The sequence below is a fragment of the Bactrocera dorsalis genome, chromosome 2 (genome assembly GCF_023373825.1).
Source record: "Bactrocera dorsalis isolate Fly_Bdor chromosome 2, ASM2337382v1, whole genome shotgun sequence".
NCBI lineage: Eukaryota > Metazoa > Arthropoda > Insecta > Diptera > Tephritidae > Bactrocera > Bactrocera dorsalis.
This window is the reverse complement of record NC_064304.1, coordinates 70,103,600-70,122,152: the sequence shown is the minus strand read 5'-3', so window position 1 is coordinate 70,122,152 and position 18,553 is coordinate 70,103,600. Positions and strand designations below refer to the sequence as shown.

The 18,553-nt window shown below is 38.3% G+C and overlaps 1 protein-coding gene across 2 annotated transcripts in view; it reads right to left on the bottom strand.

Annotated features, from left to right (window-relative positions):
* Positions 1 to 18,553, bottom strand: part of LOC125776742 (gustatory and odorant receptor 22-like) — a 149,241-nt gene that overhangs the window by 71,622 nt on the left and 59,066 nt on the right. For both annotated transcript variants that reach the window (XM_049450297.1, XM_049450296.1), the window contains exon 2: positions 17,173 to 17,500. In XM_049450297.1, the coding sequence (XP_049306254.1) occupies positions 17,173 to 17,500 (328 nt within the window). The remainder of the gene's footprint in view (positions 1 to 17,172; positions 17,501 to 18,553) is intronic.

The following is an 18,553-nucleotide window of genomic DNA, read 5'->3' as shown; positions in this document are numbered from 1 at the left end:
AATTTGTTTTTTACAACTGGTTTATCAGTGGATTTTGATTTATTTCCTGATTATATTGTAATAATTGCTGAGTGTTGAAAATTTTAGATCCTAATCTGTTATTTTTATTATGGATTATTGTCTGCCCTTGTAAGTAAGTTTTAATTTCTTTGTGGTCCTTGTTATTATTTTCTAGGTCAGTTGCCAGCTTTTGTTTTATGATTTCTATGGCATTCTGTTTGCTTTTATCGTTTTTCTCAGGGTGGTCACGTTCCTGCCGAAAAATATCTCTAGTGGGCGTTTTTCTTTTGTTATGGAATGTATAAAGTAATTGTGTTCGTAGACAGCTCTTCGTCAAATTTCCGATGTACCTGTTATGCTTTTAACCATCTCATAATTTCTGAAAGGTTGGAATGAAATTTATACCTATCTGATATTCCATCAGGAAAGTAATAGTTGCAGAAATTGGACACTCCTTAATAAAATAACATGTCAAGGTTTTTTTTTATATCTTCTATTGATTTTGACTGGATTATTCTTGCTTGCGCAAGTTTTGAATATTTATCTATTGCTGTAAAGGTTAATTTTTTTCAGTTGAGATTATGTCTATATTTCTGGGATTGTTTTACCAGTGTAACTATTCTTTGTCTCATTTTCGGAAACTAATATTTCTCTGATAGTTGCAGTTTGCTTTCCCAGCGTTCCTATGAGCCTTGTTGTGAATCTGTAAAATTATCTCTTTCTGGTCAGTTTCGTTTGATATGTTTTCTACCTTAATTTGAGTAAATATGACTTTGAAGGACCTGAAATGTTCTGGATACAGTGCTTGAATCTGTCCCATTTTGTCTTCTGTCGTGCAGATTTCATTTATTACTGAAGGGTTTAAGTATTTCCTGAATATATTCATTAATTTTTTTTTTTTCAAAATTATTTTATTTATTGAATATGCGTTTTACTTAAAACCTAACAATAAGTTATAAAATCTTAAATCTATTTAAAAACTAAACAGGCTCAAGCAAGTGATGAGCTGTTTTGGTGATACGTTGGTCTTTAATACGCAGGCATGTCTCTTCTTTTAAGGCGTGTTTGATCGCAGGAATGTACCAAAGCATTGGCCAAAGGGTTTGGGTGATCTCGGAATTTAGATATATATTTAATTCTGCTGTCTTCAACTTCTTTCTTTACCATAGGAATACCAAGGTCTTTATGGATATTTTCATTACGCATGTACCATGGTGAACATGTGATTGTTCTAAGCATTTTCGATTGAGACCTTTGTGATATATGAATATTAGTTGCACAGGTCGTACTCCACAGTTAAATGCCATACATCCAAATCGGCTTTATGACTGCAGTATATAAAAGCACTTTGTTGCCTAGGCTAAGATTGGAGTTTTTATTTAAAAGCCAATTTAAATTTGCAGCTCTAATCTTCACACATGTTATTTTACTAGAGATGTGTTTTCTCGACGTGAGCCTTCTATCTAGGTGAATACCTTTTTTGATAACCCAATACGTTACTTTGTTCGCTTTGTGTACTAAAATATTGTTTATTTTTACTGCCGGGCACATATTTGGTCTTAGCGAAAATGTAATACGCTTACACTTCTGTTCATTCACATTTATACGCCACTTTGCTAGCCACTTTCGACAGAACTTAAATGCTTCGCTAATATTCGTGATGCTAAAATGTGGCATTTGTTACGGTTTACTATAGCAGTGTCATCCGCAAAAGTTGAAGTTAATACATTATTAGCTGTTGGAAGATCTGCTGTATATATGATGTATAGTGCTGGGCCTAAAACACTGCCCTGGGGTACACCAGCCCTTATCTGTCGTTCATCAGATATGAAATCTCTCACTTTTACCATAAATTTTCTATTTTTTACATAAGACTCCAATGTTTTATACAATTCTAAAGGTAGAATTTTTTTAATCTTGTATAAAAAACCTTCGTGCCACACCTTATCAAACGCCTGAGCTACATCTAGAAATATTGCTGAACAGTACTCCCTGTGATCAAATGCTTTCCTTAGCTCGTTAGTAATTCTATTTACTTGCTCTATTGTGCCATGTTTCGCGCGAAAACCGAATTGATGCATTGGTATTGTATTATTTTCATGAAGGAAAGGAGACATCTTTGATAGTAATACTTTTTCAAATACTTTTGAAAGACAGGGTAGAAGACTGATTGGTCTTAATGAAGACGGCTATGTTAAGTCTTTCCCAGGTTTATCTATCAAAACAATCTGCGACTTTTTCCAGGAAATTGGATAATATCCGAAACTAAGAATTGCATTGAAGAGCAAAGAGAGTACTCTACAGCAATAATTGGTAAATCAATTAGCATTTTTGGCGAAATATTATCATGTCCCGGCGACTTTTTTAGATTAAGTTCTCTGATGATACCAATAATTTCAGTAGGTGAAGTCTTTAGAGACTCCAGCGACTCTTTAGCTGTGTTGGGTAAGGTTGACAGCTTAAATTTGTTCTTTGGCAAATTGGGTTGAAATACCTTCTCTAGGTGATTTGATGATACCAATAATTTCAAAAGGTGAAGTCTTTAGAGACTCGTGCGACTCATTAGCTGTGTTGGGCAAGATTGACAGCTTAAAGTTGTTCTTTGGCAAATTGGGTTGAAATACCTTTTCTAGGTGATTTGCAAAGCAATTAGCCTTTTCCACCCAAGTTTCGTATAGGCATGTTGGAGTCAGTTGGTGGCTTCATGGACTTTTGGGCTTTCCAAAGGGAATTTTGCTTGTTTGAATTTGGACACAGCTTCTTTATATACATTTCGGTGTTGAATTCTTCCTCACGTTTTTTTTTTTAATTTACGTACAGCAGATTTTAATCGAAGCTGAGTGGAATGGGAACGATTTATCTGCCATTCACGTCTTGCACGCCTTTTTTCATTTACAAGAATTTCTATTTCTCTATTAGAGACTTTTCTGAAACCAAGCGGATTATAGCTTTTGTTTGGTGTTTCTAAGACAGCTGCGCTGGTTATTATATCATTGACTTCTCTTATATCTCTTCTTGTATTTATTTTGTACTCAATATTAATGTGGCTACTCACGTATTTTTTATATTTTAGCCAATTCGTTTTATAAGAAGTTAGACCTACTTTTGGATTAACGAATATGGGTTGTTCACATAACTTTATTAGTACAGGAGAGTGATCGGAAGATAGATCAGTACGTGTATCAGCTGCTATGTGCGATTTATCTATATTTTTGATTACAGAAAAATCAATTAAATTTGGTATTTTCTTACGATCACTAGGCCAATATTTCGCTGTCGTACAGCTGTCGTCAGTCCCAGTACGTGTGTTCTGCGTTGTAATCTCCACCTGCTAGAAATGTTTGAACTAGTGTTCCAAAAAAGTCTTTAAACCCGATTTCTGTAATTTTAAAACGAGGTGGACAGTATAAAGCCGTAAGGTTTAAGTCGCAACCCTGATTTTTTAGTTATATTGTTGTAGCTTGTAACTGTGGTGTAGCATGAGATTCTAGAGCATAGTGGTTTAAACGATTTCTAATCAACACTGCCGTGCCACCATGCGCTTTTTAAACGGGATGATTTGTAACATATAGTCTAAATCCCGGTATATTGAAATTATTTTTATTTTTTAGATGAGTTTCAGAAATAAGCATTACATCTATATTCTTTTCAGACAGAAATCTGATAATTTCTAATTTATGTTGGTTAACACTGTTAGCATTCCATATACAGATGTTTAGTAAGCTCATTTTTTACATAATAAATTTTGTAGCATTTGATTTTGTAATTTAACTAAACCTTGGATCATGTTTTGCAAGGTAGATATAAATTGTGTCATACACTGTGTAAGATTTATAATCATAGTTTCAATACCTCCATTTGGTGGATTTTGCGGCAGTTGCATTTGCACAGTGTTGCCTTTCACCACATTTGCATAGCTTCCTTGCATATTATTATTGTTAGAAGTAATATGATTTCTGAGTTTTTTCTGAGGTTGCTGTAATATCATTACGGGGTGTTTGTAACATTTGAACACGACGTGCTTGAATGCCCTGTGACAACTTCGATTTCAAATCTTTATATACAGGGCAACCTCTGTAGTTAGCAGTGTGATTTCCTCCGCAATTGCGGCATTTTTTACCTAATTCTTCTTTCTTAAGGGTGCATTTAGAAGTGGGATGTAAATCGCCCCATACCACACAAACACTGCGTAGAGTGCAGTATGACCGTTTTTTTTATGTGGTTCTTCCACAGTTACTCTACGGTGCAGCAAATATTTCAAATTATATATTGGATGGGTCTCATTTTTTTTAAGTTGATTCGAATTCGGCAACAATTCAATTTGAAACATTGGCTGAGGTACTTTGCTTTTATTAAATATATTTACAACTGTTTTAATTCCAAAACCGCATTCTTCCAATGCTTCTTTGACTTCACTAGAGTCTACAGCGGACTCTATACCCTTGATTACAACAACTAGGCCCTTAGAGCTCTTTAGTTGATACGAATAATAATTTTTGTTTTTATTTGATAAAAATTTAACTATTTCCATGAAACTTTTTCCAGTGTACGACTGAATTTTTGTTTCGTCTATATTGCCTTTTTTCAAAGGCACTGTATGAAAATTGTTAGTGCTAACAATTTCACTTAATTTCGCAACAAGGGGTACGTTCGCGCACACTGGTACGTTCGCGCAAATATAATATATTGGAGGTGGTTTGGCATTACCGACTGTGGTGGTACCCTTCTCAACGTCGTCTGAACCATTGCTTAGTATGGCAAATCTGTTGCAATTTAAAACATCCGTTTTATTTTTATTTGGCGTGCCGTTTTGAAATTTTTAAGGATTGACCGCTGACTTTGAAGGACTTAATATCCTTTTTATATTGACGGAGCAGTCAATGCCTGATTGTACACACGGGCCTCTTTTTGTTGGTACACTCTCACCTTGCGTTGTGATTTTCTTCGTGGCCTGTGCCTTTGCTGATACCTGCAGACTGGTTGCTGTCAGGGCATTTGTTGTTGCCTGATTGTTGTTTTCGTTAGCTTCTGCTGACTGCGTTCTTTGCTTCGATTTCTTTTCAGCTGATCGCCGCGATGACTCATTATTGCCGTTACACTTTTTATTGCCAGTAGTTGTGCTTGTTGTTGGGTCGACAAAGCTGAAGTAGGCATTTAAGGAATGAATGTTTTGGAGATGTTCAATTTCCATGAATTTCAAAAACGATTTCAGCTGATTTTTGATGAATTCACGCACAGTTTCAATAGAATTTCCGTTGATCAGAATTTTGATTGGCCCATATATTGATCGTCATTTATGTCCCCATGACCACTTTGAAAACGTTGAAACCACTCGTGCACTCTTCTACGGGATAGGCAATCATCGCCATAAACTTGTTTCATCAATTCAACATTTCGGTATAAGTTTTAATAATTTTAAAACGAAATACAATGTTGGGTATTATATCGAAGCTCATTTTTGCACCGATAACACACTGACTTATACCACTAACGTTGCATTTGGAATGAAATGAAAGGAAAGTGTAATGCGGATGTAGAGGCAATTCAAAAGGCTTGCACCGGCATATTGGCGGTCATACCGGTCAACGAACTAAAACAATCGTTCGACATGCTTTTGGACCGTGTAAAAAGCTGTATTGACTACTTATATCGAATAAAATAAATTGATTTTGCCGAAAAAACCATTTGTTCTATTTTTTAAAGTCATGTTTACTTTGGAACGCACCTTGTATAACCCTATATCTATCTTGCTTAGATTTGGTTGATACCTACAATCATTTGGTGAGCAAAACTATTATACTCTGTAGTAAGATGTTGCAAGAGTATAAAAATTGTATCGAAAAGTGGGAGGGTGGCTTTAATTAGTGTATGAGATTTATCTTGAAAAAAAAAAAGCAAAAGGAATGTGTTTTGCTACGACTATTTGTCTATACATTTTCTCGACGTCCCCGTTGAATACGTATTTGAAGATACGCCAATTTAAGATGAGCAGCATTAGGTCTGGCTGAAGCGTGGGTCCCGTAAATAAAATGTCATTTAGGGAATTTCCCGAACTAGTGGATTTTGACGCATTGAAGACAACTCTCACCTTTGTGGTTTTTTTGTCTGGCTTTATTACTGCATGATGCGGCAGGTAAAATGAATAGTATTTACCTTTTATGATTTTTTCGCCAGGGCTGACTTCCTCCATGTGGTCTAAATGGAGGTATTCCTCTAAAACCCTATCGTATTCTGGTTTTAGCTCGTCTTTTTTAAGTAGGTTTTTCTCCATACTTAAAAACTGTTGTATAGCAGAGGGAATGACCTAAGGCGAGTGTGCGGGGAAATTCTGGCTTTAGTGGTAGTCGTACGACGTAACGGCCATTATCTAATCGACTAGTTGTGGATTTGTAAAAATCCTCACAATACCGATCTTCAGGAGTTGTGATTGATACGGGGAGGAGCTCTTCTAATTCCCAAAATTTCTTCAATTGTGAATTGAGGTACTCGTTTGAGACTTCCTCAACTTGAGTTGTTAATGCTGTGACTGGTTCCGCAACTAGTCCACTTAGGACCCATCCGAAAATGGTATTTTGCGTCAGAAGTGTGTTTGTGATTTTCTCAATACCTTCGAGTATTATCTGTGGTATGAGATCGCTACCTAATAGAAGATCTATTTGAGCGGGAGTGTTGCAGTTGGGGTCTGCTAACTTAAGGTGTGAAACCTTTTGCCAATGCTCGCTATTTATATGATAGCTTGGAAGCATGTTTGTTAATTGCGGTAAGACAATAGCTTCTGCTTGAATGCGCTTATCCGCTTGGGGGGAAATTAGGGTAATGGGGCAGATTTTATTGGAGTTTTGAACTACTCTTCCGCCCATTCCCGTAATTTCAAAATTGTCTAATTTTGTAGGCAGTTGTAGCCTATTTTGTGCCCTAGACGCAATAAATGATCGTTGTGATCCTTGGTCTATTAAGGCCCTGAGTTTAAACAGCTCTCCTCGGTGTTCGATGGAGACGACTGCTGTAGGTAGTAGTACCTTACTGTTGTTTTCGCTATGTAGCGTTTGGGTTTTTGGGTGCTACTGGCTTGGGATCTTTGCAAGCTTCTATTAAGGTCATGGGAAATACCTTTTGGTTTAATTATCTCTTTTTCAACTCTTTCTGAGATTTCATACTGGGTAGTTAGGAAATCTTGCATTTGCTGCCACGTGGGGCATTTTTTCCTTGATGAGAGGGATTGTTCCCATAGCAATAACGATCTGATAATGCGGTGGTGCATATGTTTACCAGAATTGGGTCCCAATTGTCTGTGGGAACGTTTTGTGTGGCTAAAACCGACAAACAGTTAGAAACAGTGGATTGAAGTTTCATATATTCTTCACTTGTTTCCTTTTGAATTTTGGGCAAGTTCATCAATATCGTTATTTGCTTATCTACCAGTATTCGTTCTTTTTCGTACCTTGATCTCAAAGCTTCCCAAGCCATATGGAAATTGTCGTCATTTAATGCGAACTGTTTTACGATGACGCCTGCTTGACCTTTTGTTTTGTATCTGAGGTGATACAACTTTTGAGCATTTGATAATTTCGGATTGTTTATGTAAACAGCTGTGAACATGTCCCGGAAGGACGGCCATTGTTCATAACCACCATGGAAAATTTCCGTGTCGCATGCGGGCACCTTAAGGTGGATACCCGAACTTGCCTCTTGATTTTGAATTTGTTGCAGCTCTACTCTCGGAGGTGGAGTAGGTGCAACTGCTTTAATTAATTTTAGCTGATCTGCGATCATAGATTTTGTGTCTTCATACTGGTCTAAGCAGTTTTTAAATTTGGCGTAAGCAGAAGATTTAAAGTTTTCCTGTAGATATGCATCGTCAGTATCTACAATTGCGTCATATGCAGTCTAGAGACGTGTCCAAAAATTTTCAATTGTTTGGCCTTTTATTTCTAGCGCCGATTCAGAATTTTCTTGAATCGGCGAAGAAGCAAATCGATTGCAATATTTTATTAGACAATCACTCTCAGAAATGAATTTAGAGTATGATATGTCTTTCCCCTTTTTTTGCTTCGTAGCACCTTGCTTCGAGCGTGTAGCTTCTGCAGGTGTACATGGACTTTTTTCGTCAGAAATCATCTTTGGGACTTTTAGTAACTGACTTGGTTTGGAGTCCTTTGAGTCTGAGCTCATTTAAAAAATGTATAGAATAACAAAATGTTTCAGTAACTTAAATAAAGTAAGTGAAAGTATATTTGTAAATGGTTTCGCACAAAGTATGTATAATATGTCGCAAAAAAGACTCTTTGTATGTAGAGCTGCAACGAAAATCGATAAACCTGTAATTTATTTATTTTTATTCTTTTGATATACTGAAATGGTGAATGCCAAGTTAAAGTTCGTATATGTATGATTGGCCGCGAACTCTTTATGTAAACAAGAGCTTTGAATTAAGTTAATAAACAAAAACGCTTTTAATCGCTGTATGCTTATGTATCCCGAAAACTCTTTTGAGTTAAATAAGAGTTGTTTTCAGAGTATTCAATTTAATTTCGCTTTAATTTTCCAAAATTTTTTTTTGTTTGTATTGACCGCAAAAATTTTGTATGTATGTCCGTGAGTCTTATAGGGTATACCTATAAATGGTTTTTTTTTTTGTTATGTGTCAATGAGAGCTCGTTTTAGAGATCACTGCACTCTGTACGTATGTATGTATGCACATATGTATCACGCTTTGATTTGTTTTACACAATCCTGCTTGTTTTTGATCAAAAACCAAGGGGTATTGTGGGATATGTGCCAATATGGACTTTGAATATATTGTAAACGCAATCCTGCTTGGTTCTGTTTGCCAAAATCCAAGGGGTACTGCGGGATATATGCCAAAGTGGACTTTGATGCACAATGCGTATTTACATATGTGGCTATACACGACTTATACAAATATTTAATAAATTTTCCGTCAGTATTAAATTTTGTTTTTTATTCTTTAATTGAGAGATAATTTTTTTTTTTTTTTTTATTTGAATTGTACCCGATTTAAATGGGGTATATTTTTCCCAGTAAGGAGAAACCGCGAGAAGAAAATTAGAAGAATAATTTCCACAACTTCAATTGTTTGTGGATATGTATGAATGTACATGTATAAGTAGAGGTATATATATATGTATATGTGTTATTATGTTTTATATTAAGGAGCAAGTTATACTCTTGTACAATATATATACATCAGTAAGTGTGTATATATTGTAGACATAATATATATATGTAGAAAATTTTGAATATATGCATGTATGAACGTATAAGTATTTGTATGTAAGCTTTAATATTTTTTTATTTCTTTTGTCCGCTTATCTTTTTCCTTATGCTTATTTTGAGCAATCCTGCTTATACTTGATTAAGTACAAGAGGGTATTGCTGGAAATTAGAGAGCAGCTTTGGTTTTGTGGAGATTTATTTTTGTGTTTCCCAACAAAACGTTAAGCATTTATTGTCAATTCAAATTTAATTACTGTATAACCAAACTGTTCAGTTTCTAGCGGTACTTCGGTTTTTACCGTGAAATAAACCGAATACTAAATACAGTTTGGCAGCAAAATTTTTTTCTTAACGGATCTTTTATAAAAACCGCAAAAATGAATTTATTAAATATACATGCATATATATGTTCAAATAAGAAAAGAAACATTAAAAGGAATCGATGCGACTCACTTTATTTTCCTCCAGGGGTTTTTGGGGACAATGTTGGTAGTGGTAGTGCGCGACTTTTGCTTCGGCTCTTCTTCCTGATATGTGTTTGCTGTGGTCGTGCTGATTTGATGTGGTTGTTGTTATTATTTTTTTTTTGTTTAGTTCGCGCCCGCTCTTTTTAGTTACATATGTAAGTATTTTTGTTGTGTTTCGCGCCCGCTATACATATATTAATTTATTTCGCGCCCGTTCTCTCTTTTTATAACTGCTACTGTTTTACTGTTTTCTTTTATTATTTTATATTTGCATTATCTCCGTTTTTTTGTTTGTGATTAAGCTTAGCACTGCCTTATTTTATTGATTTTGTATGTGTGTACATATGTATTTTTATTCCACCACTTTTCAGCACTTTTTTTTTTAACAATCCGTAGTGCCTGTCACTATGGCTCGAAGGACCATATGTTTACTCACTTGCTTTTGTAGCCTCTTCCAGACGTCCAATTATTCCGACACCTTTGACTTTCGTTAGTAACCACCAGTTGTGGGTGGTTTGTAAGCCACTTTTGCACGTATGTATTTAGGAACTGATCAGCAAACACTTTCGAACGTATGTAGATATGGATTTAGGAAATTATCAGCACGCACTTTGAACGTATGTATATGAAAACTGAGAATTTAGCAGCAACCACTTTTGAACGTATGTATTTGAAACTTTGAACACCTTTATGCGGTTTTATTTGAAATATTGGAAAACCCTTTTATGCGGTTTTATTTGAAGAATATTGGAGAACACCTTTGTGCACTTGTAGTTGCAAATCCGAAGACACTTCTATGCGCTTTTAGTTGAAGTATTGGAAAACACTTTTATGCACTTGTGCGTGGAAATCTGAAGACACTTTTATGCGCTTTTTGTTGAAATATTGGAAAACACTTTTATGCACTTGTGCGTGGAAATCCGAAGACGCTTTTATGCGCTTTTAGTTGAAATATTGGAAAACACTTTTATGCACTTGTGCTTGGAAATCTGAAGACACTTTTATGCGCTTTTAGTTGAAATATTGGAAAACACTTTTATGCACTTGTGCGTGGAAATCTGAAGACACTTTTATGCGCTTTTAGTTGAAATATTGGAAAACACTCGTATGCACTTTTAGTTGAAATCTTGAGACACTTTTATGCGCTTTGGTTGAAATATTGGAAAACACTCGTACGCACTTTTAGTTGAAATCTTGGAAAACACTTGTATGCGGTTTTATTTTAAAAAAGTTCACTTGTATAAAAAACGTTGCTGTTGTCACTCGCTTCGCACTTGTAGACCGCCGGAGAAAAATGTCGCTAACTCATCTAGCCATCCCGGCCCCCATAGGCGAATATTAGCCTAGCAGTCGCTGTAGTTGCTGCAGCGTGGCAACAACACTGCTGAGGCCAGTGGAGCGGGGGTAGGACGACCGAGGCTGTCGACGCCGTGATGATACCTCATTTCGCCTCGATATGGTTGGAGGAGGGGCTATTAGTCTCCTTTGCCGACCCGGACGACTCGTCTGCTGCGATCTGCCCGCGGAGCGTTGTCGCATAACGGCCCGTTTTGGGGCACGATGCAGCATAGTATGGTGTGCCCGGTTGCTCAGTTGGCAGAGGGTGACTGACGTACATTCCCGTGTGTGGTGTGCCGTCGCCAAACAATTCAGGCAGTGTCCGTGAGCCAGAGCAACCTTCTGGCGTTGTAAGGGCTGCATGCCACGGAAAATGCTGCAATGTTCTAGCCGATGAGAGCGCCGACACAGGGGACATCGGTTGCGCGGAGGCTCCGCGGCTGGTGTTAAGGGGGGTGGTAGCGGTCGCGTACCACTACGAGGAGCGGTTGCAGAAGGCCTTGCCGCTGGGCTTCGTGGCGCTGAAGCTGCCCCAGGGCGTGGCGCAGTAACGGTGGACCTCACTGTTGGCGTTGGCACGCTGGGCATATCCCCATCCATATCGATCTGTATAAAGAAGTTATAAAAATTACAAATGTGCTGCATGCAATTTATATGGCGATTGTGCCACGGTATGTGGCAAGAAAGGGTCGTCATGTAGATCGACCATTGCGGTTAGATTCATTAGTAGTTTCGATTAGGGTGTATCTGCGGGTTCATCGATTAATTATTTGATTTTAATTTTGTTTGCGGGATTATCGATTAACGATATGAGTTTAATTTTGTTTGCGGGATTATCGATTAACTATTTGATTTTTTAAATCTTGTTTGCGGGATTATCGACCGTTTTCTCATTATATGCGATTTCGTTACTATATGGCAGAAAACATAGTTTCACGAGCGGTCGTGTTAACATACCGCTTTGAGTGCGGAGATCAACAACTCGCACATGACCGTCAGAACCATAGTGTAGGTTCTCTATGCGTCCAAGCCGCCATTCGGTAGGGGGCAGACACTCATCATGGATGATGACACAATCTCCAAGCTTTGGTGCCTTTTCTGGACTCTTCCACCTGTACCTTTTATGAAGGTCCTTTATATATTCTTCCTTCCATCGGCGGCTGAAATCGTAATGGAGAATTTTTATTCTCTCCCATTGATTTAATAAGGATAGCGACCCCACGCCTGGCTCAGGTGTGGCCAGAATAGGTGCTCCTTTGAGAAAATGCCCTGGTGTTAGGGCTGTGAAGTCAGAGGGATCTTGCGAGAGGGATGTGAGTGGCCGTGAATTGAGAACGGCTTCAATTCTCACTAACAGTGTGGTGAACTGTTCATAATTAAATTTGTGGTTTCCAGCTACTTTTTTGAAGTGGGATTAAAGCCCATAAACCACCCATGTGAGGAGCGCATGGGGGGATAAATTGCCAGTTAATACCTTGGGGAGCATACTTTTGTACAATTTCTGGTGAGACTTGTTTGATAAAATCCACAAACTCCTTTTCAGTGGCTCTTTGGGCTCCAATGAAGGTCTTACCATTATCGCTCATCAGTTTTGATGGGAAGCCGCGTCGTCCGACGAAGCGCGCGGGGAATAAAGAACTCTTGACGGACTATATGCTGCATTAGGCGATGTTCAGCGTGAAGCATGAGTAAGTGGATATAGTTGAGAAGTAATGTGGCAAGTTGGGATTTCTCTGCTATAATTAGAGGGTGGCGTTCGTTATACGTCAGGCTTGAGTTAGCAAGCCTACCATTGGCACGAAGCAGACCTTTCGTGTCCAACAATGGGTTAAGAACCAAGATTGAACTCCTTTTATAAATGGGTTTTGATTCTCTTAGTAATGAGATATCGCGGCTGAAGTAGCGCATTTGAGTGGATGCGATTAGTGCGACCTTTGCCTTTTGGAGTTCTAGGGGCGTTAACGTATCGCATTGGTTAGCTTCTGGGTGAATTCCCTTAATTTTATTTTTGAGTCGCTCTACGAATTTTAGCATGTAGGCGATAACTCGAAGGGCACGAGGGAACGATGAAAATCGCTCAAGGATGTCATTATCATCCAATGTTGCGTGAAAGCAGTCGATTTTCCGACTTTCTGGGGCAATTATATTGCGCATGGGCGATTTTGACCAAGAATCGGGAGATCTGTTAACCATCGGGGGCCATTCCACCAGAGAGAGGTGGTGGCAAGGTGCAGCGGCTTACACCCTCTTGTACCTAAGTCGGCAGGATTGTCAGCACTGGCTACGTGTCGCCAAGTGGCTGACTCCACTAGGTCAAGTATTCGGGACGTACGATTAGAAATGTACGTTTTCCATGCGTGTGGTGGTTTTTCCAACCAGGCTAGAACGATTTCAGAATCGGACCAGAGATGCAATCAGTATTTTTTCATGTTTAAGTGGGTCTGCACCATGGAAACCAATTTTGCGAGTAGTAGGGCGCCACAAAGCTCAAGTCGAGGTAGACTTAGCGTTTTTAGAGGAGCCACCTTAGCTTTAGCTACTAATAAGTGGCTTGTGGTCGCGTTATCGCTTTGAGTGCGTACATATAAAGTGGCACAGTAAATCTTCTCAGAGGCGTCACAGAAGCCGTGTAATTCGACTTTGTGTTCGGGGGAGTAGTTTACCCACCGTGGGATTTGTATCTGTGAGATATCGTTTAGATTGCTCGCGAACTGTGACCACTTTTCTAAACGAAGTGGTTTTACTTGTTCGTCCCAATCGGTCCCATCTAGCCATAATTCTTGTATCAGGATTTTAGCTTGTATCATAATTGGTGAAAGCCATCCTGCGGGGTCGCAAAGTTTTGCCAGCGAGGATAAAATCTGTCTTTTTGTAATGGCTGATAATGCGGATATGGACTCTGTCGTGTATGAGAACTAGTCCGATATCGCATTCCATTGGATGCCCAGAGTTTTTGTTGTACTTTCCTTTTCGAAAATAAGGAAATTAGTGTCCAACAAATTTTCTTTACGTGTGTCCTTTAAGATATTAGGATGGCTCGCCGTTATCTTTTTCAACGGAAACCCTGCTGTATTGAGCGCTTGTGTCACTTGTGTTAGTGATTCGTATGCCTGTGGAAGATTATGGCTTCCAGACAGAATGTCGTCTACATACGTTTGCGTTTTTAACACCTGGGTTGCCAGAGGAAATTCTGACTTGGTGTTCTCTGCCAATTCGTGCAGTGTTCGAATGGCAAAGTATGGAGCACAGTTGACGCCAAAGGTAACTGTTTTTAACTTAAATTCGCGTAGTGGACTAGTGGGTGATTTTCTGAAGATAATTCGTTGAAAATCTTGATCGTCTTTATGTACGACTATTTGTCTATACATTTTCTCGACGTCCCCGTTGAATACGTATTTGAAGATACGCCAATTTAAGATGAGCAGCATTAAGTCTGGCTGAAGCGTGGGTCCCGTAAATAAAATGTCATTTAGGGAATTTCCCGAACTAGTGGATTTTGACGCATTGAAGACAACTCTCACCTTTGTGGTTTTTTTGTCTGGCTTCATTACTGCATGATGCGGCAGGTAAAATGAATAGTATTTACCTTTTATGATTTTTTCGCCAGGGCTGACTTCCTCCATGTGGTCTAAATGGAGGTATTCCTCTAAAACCCTATCGTATTCTGGTTTTAGCTCGTCTTTTTTAAGTAGGTTTTTCTCCATACTTAAAAACTGTTGTATAGCAGAGGGAATGACCTAAGGCGAGTGTGCGGGGAAATTCTGGCTTTAGTGGTAGTCGTACGACGTAACGGCCATTATCTAATCGACTAGTTGTGGATTTGTAAAAATCCTCACAATACCGATCTTCAGGAGTTGTGATTGATACGGGAGGAGCTCTTCTAATTCCCAAAATTTCTTCAAGTGTGAATTGAGGTACTCGTTTGAGACTTCCTCAACTTGAGTTGTTAATGCTGTGACTGGTTCCGCAACTAGTCCACTTAGGACCCATCCGAAAATGGTATTTTGCGCCAGAAGTGTGTTTGTGATTTTCTCAATACCTTCGAGTATTATCTGTGGTATGAGATCGCTACCTAATAGAAGATCTATTTGAGCGGGAGTGTTGCAGTTGGGGTCTGCTAACTTAAGGTGTGAAACCTTTTGCCAATGCTCGCTATTTATATGATAGCTTGGAAGCATGTTTGTTAATTGCGGTAAGACAATAGCTTCTGCTTGAATGCGCTTATCCGCTTGGGGGGAAATTAGGGTAATGGGGCAGATTTTATTGGAGTTTTGAACTACTCTTCCGCCCATTCCCGTAATTTCAAAATTGTCTAATTTTGTAGGCAGTTGTAGCCTATTTTGTGCCCTAGACGCAATAAACGATCGTTGTGATCCTTGGTCTATTAAGGCCCTGAGTTTAAACAGCTCTCCTCGGTGTTCGATGGAGACGACTGCTGTAGGTAGTAGTACCTTACTGTTGTTTTCGCTATGTAGCGTTTGGGTTTTTGGGTGCTACTGGCTTGGGATCTTTGCAAGCTTCTATTAAGGTCATGGGAAATACCTTTTGGTTTAATTATCTTTTTATCAACTCTTTCTGAGATTTCATACTGGGTAGTTAGGAAATCTTGCATTTGCTGCCACGTGGGGCATTTTTTCCTTGATGAGAGGGATTGTTCCCATAGCAATAACGATCTGATAATGCGGTGGTGCATATGTTTACCAGAATTGGGTCCCAATTGTCTGTGGGAACGTTTTGTGTGGCTAAAACCGACAAACAGTTGGAAACAGTGGATTGAAGTTTCATATATTCTTCACTTGTTTCCTTTTGAATTTTGGGCAAGTTCATCAATATCGTTATTTGCTTATCTACCAGTATTCGTTCTTTTTCGTACCTTGATCTCAAAGCTTCCCAAGCCATATGGAAATTGTCGTCATTTAATGCGAACTGTTTTACGATGACGCCTGCTTGACCTTTTGTTTTGTATCTGAGGTGATACAACTTTTGAGCATTTGATAATTTCGGATTGTTTATGTAAACAGCTGTGAACATGTCCCGGAAGGACGGCCATTGTTCATAACCACCATGGAAAATTTCCGTGTCGCATGCGGGCACCTTAAGGTGGATACCCGAACTTGCCTCTTGATTTTGAATTTGTTGCAGCTCTACTCTCGGAGGTGGAGTAGGTGCAAATGCTTTAATTAATTTTAGCTGATCTGCGATCATAATTTTTGTGTCTTCATACTGGTCTAAGCAGTTTTTAAATTTGGCGTAAGCAGAAGATTTAAAGTTTTCCTGTAGATATGCATCGTCAGTATCTACAATTGCGTCATATGCAGTCTAGAGACGTGTCCAAAAATTTTCAATTGTTTGGCCTTTTATTTCTAGCGCCGATTCAGAATTTTCTTGAATCGGCGAAGAAGCAAATCGATTGCAATATTTTATTAGACAATCACTCTCAGAAATGAATTTAGAGTATGATATGTCTTTCCCCTTTTTTTGCTTCGTAGCACCTTGCTTCGAGCGTGTAGCTTCTGCAGGTGTACATGGACTTTTTTCGTCAGAAATCATCTTTGGGACTTTTAGTAACTGACTTGGTTTGGAGTCCTTTGAGTCTGAGCTCATTTAAAAAATGTATAGAATAACAAAATGTTTCAGTAACTTAAATAAAGTAAGTGAAAGTATATTTGTAAATGGTTTCGCACAAAGTATGTATAATATGTCGCAAAAAAGACTCTTTGTATGTATGTAGAGCTGCAACGAAAATCGATAAACCTGTAATTTATTTATTTTTATTCTTTTGATATACTGAAATGGTGAATGCCAAGTTAAAGTTCGTATATGTATGATTGGCCGCGAACCCTTTATGTAAACAAGAGCTTTGAATTAAGTTAATAAACAAAAACGCTTTTAATCGCTGTATGCTTATGTATCCCGAAAACTCTTTTGAGTTAAATAAGAGTTGTTTTCAGAGTATTCAATTTAATTTCGCTTTAATTTTCCAAATTTTTTTTTGTTTGTATTGACCGCAAAAATTTTGTATGTATGTCCGTGAGTCTTATAGGGTATACCTATAAATGGTGCTAACTCATCTAGCCAGTTTCAATTAAGTATAAAATAACGAAGTTTGATAAAAAATATTATTTCTTACCGAAGTTAGAAGTTCGCGATTAACGTTAACATAGCCTTTTAAACTAACAATTGCTGGATTCATTTCTATGGCAAATATGAATAAATCAATTTCACTCTTTGCTTTTCTATTAATCTGTCGAACATCAATTTTAAGCAACACATTTTGAATGCCCTTAGCCACACAGAGAGTAGCATTATGAGAACAGTCGCAAAAAATAAATAGAAGAATTGAGCAATATAACCCATCAACAATCAAACCAAATTCCTTATATGAATCTCGCGATAAATTTGTGTGATCGAAAATTTCAGCAAAAGCCCCATAGACTGCTATTACAATGTTGACAAATCTGCAAAGATAAAAAAAGTCGTTACAATATCATTGCAAAGAATAATAGTACAGATGTACTTTCTTGAAAATGTCAAAAAAAGGTCAAATTGTAAAAGACACACAAAGAAATGTTACTTAAGGTTAATTTCTGCTCTCATAATTTCACCTAATTTTTATAATGAAACTACAATCCCGCTGCTGCGCGCCGAAGATCGCCTGATGTAAAAATAGGGTGGGGCTGCCTGCAGAAGAAACGAAAAATATGTAGAACGTTGAGCTGCGTGCCAATAATACGAAAAAGGTGTAGAAACGTCCGCTGCTGTTTAGTTATCGAAATTCGTGGTCGAAAAGGGTTTCCGGCTTTTGGCTCTTTAGGCGGTGGTGGATTAGTAGCTGCGTGTATTGGTGTGTGTGTGGTGTTTTTTGCTGCTTCCAATGGATGTGTGGTGTGTGGGGAAACTACTGTCTGCATGTGTGGTGTATGTACCAGTGTTGCTTGTGAGTGGTGTGTTGTGTGGTGTAGTGGCGCGTGAGGCCGGGGAACTTAACTCATTTAGCCATCGCGGGCCCCTTAGGCGAATGTTTACCCTAGCAATCGCTGAAGCTGCTGCAACGTTGTCACAATGCCAGGACGGGCACACTGATGGTCGATCGCATTGTTTGGTTTGTCGAGGATGTAATAATCTACCCATTATTTATGATTTATTATATTTGCGGTTTATTTCGGTTTGGTTTATTAGACGGATGTTTTAATTTCTGCGGGTCGGTATTATTGTACGGACTGTTTATTATGTGCATTTTCGTTATAATTTGCTGTTGGTAAGAAGCATAGTTTAACGAGCGGTCTCGTTAGAGTTCCGTTTTGAGTACGGATGTCAACTAGTCGTATATGACCGTCGGAGTCGTGATGTAGCTTTTCTATGCGACAAAGCCACCATTCTGTATGGGGGAGACAGTCTCATGTATTAGGACAAAATTTCTATGCTTTGGCGCCTTTTTGGGAGCTTTCCAGCTGTATCTTTTATGAAGGTCCTTTATATACTCCTCCTTCCATCGGCGGCTGAAATCATGA